The sequence below is a fragment of the Lolium perenne genome, chromosome 7, assembly GCF_019359855.2.
Source record: "Lolium perenne isolate Kyuss_39 chromosome 7, Kyuss_2.0, whole genome shotgun sequence".
Taxonomy (NCBI): domain Eukaryota; kingdom Viridiplantae; phylum Streptophyta; class Magnoliopsida; order Poales; family Poaceae; genus Lolium; species Lolium perenne.
In genome coordinates, this window is record NC_067250.2 from 186,630,513 (window position 1) to 186,639,751 (window position 9,239).

The window sequence follows — 9,239 nt, forward strand, 5'->3', positions numbered from 1 at the left end:
CTACATCTCCATCAACGATCCCATTCTCCTTTAACCATAGTTGTGATCTTGATTGCTACTGTGGATTTGTATTCGAATTCATACCATTACTTTCATTCTATTCATAAGAATATGATGATGCTTTTGATTGTTTTCATGTGTGAGTAGTCCCTCTTGTTCTTGGGGAGATGAACCTAGCATGAATATGAGATGAATGAAAGATGATCTATGGTTTTAGTGTATTAATGTGTGTTAGTTCTATCTCTTGGTATTATACGAAGTGCACCATGTAATATTTGCCTTAGGGTCTAGAAAAGGAACTACCCTTTGAAGTATGATAAAGTGTACGACGAGAAGTGACATTACTGTTTCGTCACTTTAACATATGGAAGAGGGGGATAAAGGGAGACTTACTTAGCTCATACATATAGACATGGGGAAATCCTTAATTGCAATTGTCAACATGTGGTATGCAGAAGGCTAGCTGCAATGGTTATTTAGAGATGCGATGACCATGGTTTTCCGGGTGCATCTTGTAACATGATTAAAATCATAGTTTATCTTGACTAACATGAATCTTAATGCTAGAGGTGGATCCAGTGATACCCGATAACACTTTGTCTTATTGAGTTTCAATCCATTTCTCACTACACTTGTTACTTATTGTTTTTTACTTTGTTACAACCAATTACAACAATCTTGAAAACACCTTTATTTGAGATTAAAGAATGATTTACAAGTAGCCTTCAATAGATAGTAGCAAGGGGCATAAAGACCTTAACTAGTAGCTCCTCTTGGTTCGATACTATTATTTCAAAACTAGCTACAATTGAACTGTGCACTTGCAGTCATCAGCATTGCATCATATAGGATCATCATTATTTCCAAGTTATCACCTTTACCTCTCTACACCGCCATAAAATCGAAAAATCTTAAAATTTGCGTAGCTCCTATTGACCCCCTCTAGTCGCCTACTTGCCTATTCATCTGAGTTTAGTGAGGTGGTATGATTGAGAACAAACTTTTTGTGATTTTTTTATCAGGCCCGCCCCCATGAATTTCTTCGTAGCTCTACACCCGAACCCTAAGACTTTTGTTTTTGGTGAGCATCCCCCACCCCTAAGTATATTCGTCACCTTCCCTCGGGCCTCCATAATGAGTCTCATCATTGCCGACCACGGTGAGGTCCTTTCATTGCCTTTCTAGAAGATGACACAACCTCATTCTCTAGCAAGATTGACCGCCTTCAGTCATGCACCTTGTCCTCTTTGCATCCGGTGACTACCACTCCTTTCTCCCTCGTATTTGGTCGCCCTCCGTCAATAACAGGGTAAGCACACAGTACAATTCGCGTGAGTTCCCTCCATTTTTTGTCCACGTATGAGCCCGAGCACTAGGAGTATATTGTTGAAGCCGCGTCGTCCATCTGCCGCCCACCTTATCCTCATCTCCACTATGAAGATTTTTTTACTGCGGAGAGCTCCACTGCCCCGACCTCGCCGACCCTTTCTAAGGCCTTTGGGTCTTCGACCGCCTCAAGCTCCACCGCACATCGCTTCACCCACAACATGTTCATTAACGAGAATCCCCGAACAAAATTTGTATGAAAAATAAAATCGTAAACTCTCTCTGATGATTCCATTGATAGTTGGTGATTGTTCTTCCACTATTTTGCTTCATAGATAATGGTGGACAATTTTGAAGTTTTTTATTAGACGAGTTCATTGATATGTCATTTGACAACTCATCCGATGATGACGATGAATATTGCCCACGTTTGCTCCTGTCCTCTCTCATAACCAGCCAAGCGCCATTCCAAGGCTCAGGGGGTCTATACCAGGACATGAAACCTTGGACCGCAACAAAGTTGCCGCTCATGTTCAACTCCAAAATGATTTGGTTTAGCACATGTGGATCCACAAAGGAGACCACTAGATCTCATTTGATGTCTTGTGTTGACAATTTATTGGAATTTAAATTTTTAGTTTGAACTTCATTGTGTGAACTATGCCTTTTGAAATATTTTATTGAAGTTTGAGTATTTTTTATGAAATTTATTTGCATGTTTTACAAATTTAAGTTAAGTATATGTGTATGCATTTGGATGAAATGGACAAATGTAGACATGGCTGCTCCATTTTAGGGGGCGCCGTTGGGTGATAGAAACAAATAGAGGGCGGGAACATGTCCAATTGTTCATCGCCCCTCCCCCAATCGGACAAAAACTGGATAATTTCGGACAAAAATTGAGACCTCCCTTGGAGATGCTTTTGATCGTCTTTTTATGATACATCACATTCGTTCCCAGTTTTGGACCGTTCAGTGGTTCGCGTGGTGGTGACTCACATCGAAACCTCGGCGGCTGGGTTTAACTCACGCTCCTTCAAACACCATGGGCGCAAGTTCAGTGTTGTGGCTCATATCCTAGGTAATAGTTATGATGATTTGGGTTGTAGTATTCTGTTTGATGTATTTCCGGAGAGCGGTACTTTGTAAAGATGCTGAGTAATCAAGGGAAGAGTCCTCTACTTGGCATGTGAAGTGGTTTGCTTAGTGAGCATGGATATATTTTAGCTTCTACGTACTACCTCCATTTAGAAAATAAATGATTCAATTTTATCTAAATGAAAATGTGTCTAGATATATTTTAGTATGCAGATACATCTATATACGAATAAAGTTAAGTCACTTATTTACAGACGGAGGTTATATGTTATTCATGAGGCTGTGGAGGAAGAAAGAGGAGTAGGGTGAGTGGGAACCGGTGACCAGACGTTCCTGCATAATGGGCTTCATCCATCGGGCTGGACCGGGCCATGGCGGAAACTGGAACTCTGAGCCGGGCTGACAACGTAAAAAAGGAGGCATGAAAATGCTTTACTTTTCACTCTCCCGCGGTCCCGCCCCACACGCCGGGAAAATTAATTTACTGTTTGCTTTTCTCCTTAAATTTTACTTTCCCTCCCCCGCCAAACCCCATTCTCGCGCCAAAAAGAAATCCCCATAAAACCTCGCCCCCAAACCGCCGCAGTTCCACCTCAATCCAATTCCCTCTTCTCCTCCACCGCCCACCCAAATCCCCTGCCATCCACCGCCGTTGCAGGACACCAGCCACACTCGCGTCCGCGCCGCCGGCCGCCGTCATGACCTGCGACGACGGCGACTGGCAGGAGTCCCCCGACCAGGCCGTCCTCTTCGCCGCTGAGATCGCCGCCGTCCGCGCGGTGCTGGGCGCGCGCCTCCCGGCCGCCGACGTCCTCGCCGCGCTCGCCCGCTGCGGCGGCAACGCCGAGCGCGCCATCAACGCCCTTCTCGACGGCGACGCCGTCGCCGACCCCTCCGACGACGGAGACGCCGACCGCGCCATCGACGCGTTCCTCGACGCCGAGCTAGCCCGCGTCAAGGCGGAGCGCGACGTCGTCGCCACCACCCCGACACCGGCGCCGACGCCTCCAGTGAAGTTGAAGGCCAAGGCCGTCCAGGATGCCAACAAGCAGCGCCCCGACGGCCCGCCACGCGCTAAAGGAGCGCCTTTGCTGCCGCCGCCGCGCCGTGTCAAGGATGAGGACGAGGACGAGGTTACCAGTCGCCTTCGCCCCGCCGGCGACTGCGGCATAAGCCTCGTGCCGCGGGCCGCGAGGATGGACATCGACGACGACGACGTGCACATCACCGACGCGCCGGCCGCGCCGCCGAGGCCGAAGAAGCGGGTGCGGGAGGAGGACGCGGCCGACCTCACGGCCACGCACCCGCTGCCGTACCTCAACCCGCGGCCCATCCGGGCCATCCCGCCGCAGGAGGCCGCGCAGATGTACCGCCCGCCGGCGCCGCCGGCGCCGGCGCCGCGGCGGGCGAAGGCCATCGCGCCCCCGCCGTCGAGCGAGTGGAAGATGGTCGTGGCGCCGCCGGAGGCGGAGTTCGGCGACTTCCCGCCGGAGAGCGACTGGTTCCTCGTCGACAAGTCATACGTCACTGGCCTCTCCACGCACAGCGGGAGGAGGGCGTTGGACGCCGGCGAGATCGTCCACTTCGCCTTCCCGTCCTACGGCCGCGTCCATGGCGGTGTCAAGGTGTCCGTCAAGAAGGCGGCCGCACTGGCGCAGATTGTTCGTTTCTCCACCAAGCGCGCTGGAGAGGTGAGTTGCTGCGTAAAATCATCTGACCATGACTGTAACCGATACAGATATCTTTGTGTCCAAAATCAAAATTATTATAATCTTGTGCTGATTTCCACGGTTTTGTTGTAGGTTGGGAAGCTGTCGCCAGAGTGGACAAAGTGTCTCGTCCCACTGGTGAACTCTTCCAAGGTCAAGATCCAGGGAAAGATCGTGTTTCCGACCGTGGAACTGAGGCTCATGCAGGATGTTTTGCTCTATGTCAGGTAACCATCGACGATCATACAAATTGCATTGCTGATTTAATCGGTCTTTAGTGTGTGTTACATTGCCACACTTTTGCCTGCTGCTCTGTGTTTTAATGCTAAATGCTGTTCGTACAGCTTCTACATCCATAAGTCCGTGTTCACCGAAGGGGACAACTCGTCCTTAAGCCAGCTTGCTCCTGCGAATGTTGATTATTCAGATAACCCTCTCCATGCCCTCTTCAAATTACTCAAGCTAAGGGAATCTATCAAGGTATATTTTAAGTAAATTCCTTCAACCTTGCAGTTCTTGTAGTTTTCCTGGTGGAATGACTGATTCTGTTTACATGCTGGTCTTTGTCATGTAGGCTGATTTCATTCTTGATGAGCTAACAAGAAAGCGGCCATGGAATCTGAGGGTGAGCCAAAAGAATCCTCTTGCTGTGTTACTATGCATATGTATTTGTAACATTTATCTTAGAGAAAGTATGCAATGAAATACTATCATAGAGCAAGTATACAATGAAACATTGTCATAATAGTGCACTCATTCTATTGACGCAACAATATTTGTAGCTCCTTTAAGAATACTACTATTTTCTTGGTATTTTTTTTGGTTTTTTATGTCTGTCTTAAATGTCTGCTCATGTTAATTTTGTTGACACCCTAAACCAGGGTGATGCTAATGGAGATGATGAATCCACTCCTATTGTTGGACTTGAAACACATCGCACAGCTGGCCAAACTTTTCCGGAGCAAGGTGCTGATGAGCAGGCCATTTCGGAAGCAGCTTTGAACAAAATTATTGGCACAGCTGAAACATATGACTTGAAGGTATCAATTGAAGTGCACTTCAGTTTTCTCTCTTAATTACACTGTATTATTTGCATGGAAAGTAATGTACCTTTTTTTATATTTGGTGTATTCTGGGCAAAATAGGAAGCAGAGCCACCACATACTCTTGTTTCAGTTCTCAAACCTTACCAGAAAGAGGCTCTCTTCTGGATGTCTGAATTGGAGAAGGGACGCCTTGATGATGAAGCAAAAAAAACTATTGATCCCTGTTTTAGCGCCTACAGTATTGCTGACAAGTATGTGTTTTTTCAGTGTTATTATTTGTATAACTGAGAATAATTTTGGTAAAGGTCAGAGCTAATAACTGACATTTTTTACATGTCTTTCCAGGAGGGCTCCTGCAGTGTACATTAATGTTTTCTCTGGTGAAGCGACAACCAAGTTTCCAAGTTTAAGTCGGACTACACGAGGAGGGGTAAGTCATTTATGAAGGTTGCTCATGTTTGTGCCTGGTTTAGGGTATATTGAAAACACTGTTGCACCATGTTCCTTGGTTCATGTTTCTTAAAAACAGATTTGCTAATAGTGTTTCAAATTTACCTGTGATATAATATAAAAGCAAAACAATAAGTAGATAAGATTGCCTTTAGTTCAAAGGAACAGTGCCTGTCATCATGCTTGGTCGTTATATCTATGTCTAGTTGTCTAACAGAGGGAGGTGTGGGAAATATTTGTGCATGTTTATTGAGACAATTGTTACAACGTTGAAAAACTGCTTTGAAATGTTTTTTGAATAAATGTTATGGTATTCTTATATGGTTACAGTGCCTCTGCTTGCCTAATTGGACAATAGTTTTGCGGTTACCATGAGGATTATTTATGTATTATCCATGTCTTTGTAGATACTGGCAGACGCAATGGGTCTTGGCAAAACTGTCATGACTATTGCCCTGATACTCTCAGATCCAAGGGGCGAGCATTCCAATTACATAGAAAGGGATACTAGACCTGTAAGTGGCCGTGGTACCAGAACAAGTGCTTCGACCCCCTCTATAAGAGGCGGCACCCTTATTGTATGCCCAATGGCATTACTGGGTCAATGGAAGGTAAGCAGTTTCTATGTGGTCGATTGCTGTAAACTGCCAAAATCTTTTGGGTTACACTCATGCTGTCAATGTTATAATAGCTCAAAGGGCAGTGTTGGATGCTAATTTTATACCATTTTTCTTATACATGCATTCATGCAACTTTTGTTTGCATGCAATAATTTTTTCATCATGCAGGAGAAGTAAATATAATGTGGTCACACTTCCCTTGCAGGATGAATTGGAGGCACATTCAGCACCAGATGCTCTTTCTGTGTGTGTATACTATGGTGGCAATAGAAATAGTGACCTCAGATTGATGGCTGAGCATAGCGTAGTCCTAACAACCTACGGTGTTCTTCAAGCAGCTCATAAAGCTGTAAGAGTTTGGCACTGAGCTTTTATCTTGTTTCAAAACCATTGTTTTTGTATGAAACATGCCTAGCATAATTTTGCTAATGAAAATTGCACCTTCACAGGATGGCAGCAGTGTCTTTCACATGATAGATTGGCATAGAGTTGTGCTTGATGAAGCGCATATGATCAAATCTCCAAAAACCAAAGCAGCCCAAGCGGCATACTTATTATCCTCGCAGTGCAGATGGTGCCTTACTGGCACACCATTGCAGGTCTGTTTGCTTGTGGAAACTATTATCCATCTTTCCTAGTTACTAGGATTGCTAGCTTGTAATGAAGACATTTTATTATCTTAACATGATTGCATTTTCTGCAGAATAATTTGGAAGACCTTTACAGTCTTCTTTGCTTCCTACATGTCGAGCCATGGTGTAATGCAAATTGGTATGGCTTTGTTAGACCGCTCAATTCATATATTTGTTGTGAAAATTTTAAAACCCTCATTCGTAAGCTGTCTTGTTTTTTTTTCTAGGTGGCAGAAACTGATTCAGAGACCTTATGAGAATGGCGACGAGAGGGGACTGAAACTTGTCAAAGCTATTCTTAGGCCGCTCATGCTGAGGAGGACCAAGGAAACAAAGGACAAGATGGGAAAGTATGCATTTTCTTGCTTTGTATTTTTGTGTTTTTAATTGCATAAATATGCATATCATGCCTTTTGCATCTTAGAAGTATGTTGATGACATGGTTTTGATGCTTGTTTCAGTCCCATATTGGTGCTCCCACCGGCTCATATTGAGGTTGTGGAATGTGAACAAACTGTTGAGGAACGTGATTTTTATGAAGCGCTTTTCAGGAGATCAAAGGTATGTACTTGGAAAGCGATTTTTTTGTTTAGTTACCAAGGAAAGATGCAAGTTAGAGAATCCTTGTTCTTGTTGAGATTTAACTCAAAATGATGTTTCCAACAGGTTCAATTTGATAAGTTTGTCGCACAAGGCAATGTTCTTAGTAACTATGCTAATATTCTTGAGCTGCTTCTTCGGCTAAGGCAGTGCTGTGATCACCCTTTCCTAGTCATCAGGTTAGCCATTCATTGCAACAAAACTGCTGCCTTGCATTTTATTGTCACATCCTCTAATTTCTTTACCAAATTCATAATGTGCAGCAAAGCTGATACCAAGAAGTACACAGACCTTGATGAGCTAGCACAACGGTTCCTTGAAGGGGTACAGAGTGATCCAGGACGGCTTGCCATAGTACCCTCACGGGCATATGTAGAGGAGGTTGTTGAAGAAATCCGCCAGGGTGCGACTGCTGAGTGCCCTATCTGCCTCGAGTCAACTTCTGATGATCCCGTGCTCACGCCTTGCGCACACCGGATGTGCCGTGAGTGCCTTCTTTCTAGCTGGACGATGCCAGCTGGGGGCCCGTGCCCGCTGTGCCGGAGCCCCATCACAAAGGCTGATCTGATCAATCTGCCTGGCCAGTGCCGCTACGAGGTTGATGCCAAGAACAACTGGAAGGATTCGTGCAAGGTGGCGAAGCTCATCATGACCCTGGAGGACCTTGGGAAGAAGAGGGAGAAGAGCATTGTGTTCAGCCAGTTCACTTCCTTCTTTGATCTCCTGGAGATCCCCTTGGAGCAGAAAGGGATCAAGTTCTTGAGGTTTGATGGGAAGCTAAGCCAGAAGCACAGGGAGAAAGTTCTCAAGGAGTTCAGTGAAAGCCAGGACAAGCTGGTATGCTCATTTTTGTTTTGAAAAATTACTACTTGTTGAATCATCACATTTGCTGATCACTTGTTCTGGAAACAGGTGCTACTGATGTCACTCAAAGCTGGAGGAGTAGGCCTGAATCTAACTGCTGCCTCCAATGTCTTTCTCATGGTAAGTCTGCAGTACTGTGTCAATTCATTCAGAGAACTTCATAAAACCCAAAAGACTCCACTACATCCTCCCTGTGCTAATTGGTCTTGCTAACAATTTACGTGTTGATGTAGGATCCGTGGTGGAATCCTGCAGTGGAGGAGCAGGCTATCATGCGGATCCACCGCATCGGGCAGAAGAGTGCGGTCCAAGTCAGGCGATTCATCGTCAAGGTAGTAATTAAAATCTGAAATCATTTTGAGATGCATATGCACCTGTAGGTAACAGATAGAACTCATAGCTCTTGCCCTTGTCTCAGGATACTGTGGAGGAGCGGATGCAGCAAGTGCAGGCGCGCAAGCAGCGGATGATCTCTGGGGCGCTGACGGACGAGGAGGTTCGCAGCTCTCGCATCGAGCAGCTCAAGATGCTCTTCAAATGAGCTGCGCCAATAACTTATCCTCAAGATAATGTATAGTAGATCATTCTTAGTTTTGCGTCCCAGACTTGGTAGTAGTAGTAGTAGTAGTATCTACGGGGGAAGATGACGACCTTTGTGATTGGGGATGGAATGGGTGTGTCATATGTACCCATCCAATTTTGTGAATGTATCCCCAGGCAGCAGGCAGGCAGTTGTATATTTTGTCTAGTGGTTTATCTAGAACTTGGAGGAATCTTATGAAGAACGAGGAGGTGATCCTCTGCTAAGTCTTATTCTGTTCTGGAGGAATGGTTTGCTACTTAGCATACAGACATGGTAGCATCAGACCAATCCTTATGTGAACTTTTTGTCCA

General features: G+C 45.4%; 1 protein-coding gene across 1 annotated transcript; it reads left to right on the forward strand.

Moving 5' to 3' along the window:
- Window positions 1–3,009: 3,009 nt before the first annotated feature.
- On the forward strand, window positions 3,010–9,239 carry LOC127314687 (DNA repair protein RAD5B). The gene is made up of 18 exons (XM_051345199.2): window positions 3,010–4,115; window positions 4,227–4,360; window positions 4,478–4,613; window positions 4,708–4,758; window positions 5,015–5,173; window positions 5,279–5,430; window positions 5,525–5,609; window positions 6,037–6,240; window positions 6,455–6,598; window positions 6,699–6,848; window positions 6,953–7,020; window positions 7,109–7,231; window positions 7,343–7,442; window positions 7,548–7,660; window positions 7,745–8,318; window positions 8,394–8,465; window positions 8,579–8,677; window positions 8,764–9,239. The coding sequence occupies exons 1-18, from the start codon at window positions 3,123–3,125 to the stop codon at window positions 8,884–8,886; spliced, it is 3,480 nt and encodes a 1,159-aa protein (XP_051201159.1). The 5' UTR covers window positions 3,010–3,122; the 3' UTR covers window positions 8,887–9,239.

What these genes read in the sequence shown, in the direction of transcription:
- LOC127314687 (XM_051345199.2), top strand. Translation starts at nt 3,123, where the DNA reads ATGACCTGCGACGACGGCGACTGGCAGGAGTCCCCCGACCAGGCCGTC. An exon ending in CCACCAAGCGCGCTGGAGAG is followed by an intron (nt 4,116 to 4,226) that starts GTGAGTTGCTGC and finishes GTTTTGTTGTAG; the next exon opens with GTTGGGAAGCTGTCGCCAGA. An exon ending in TCAGGCGATTCATCGTCAAG is followed by an intron (nt 8,678 to 8,763) that starts GTAGTAATTAAA and finishes CCCTTGTCTCAG; the next exon opens with GATACTGTGGAGGAGCGGAT.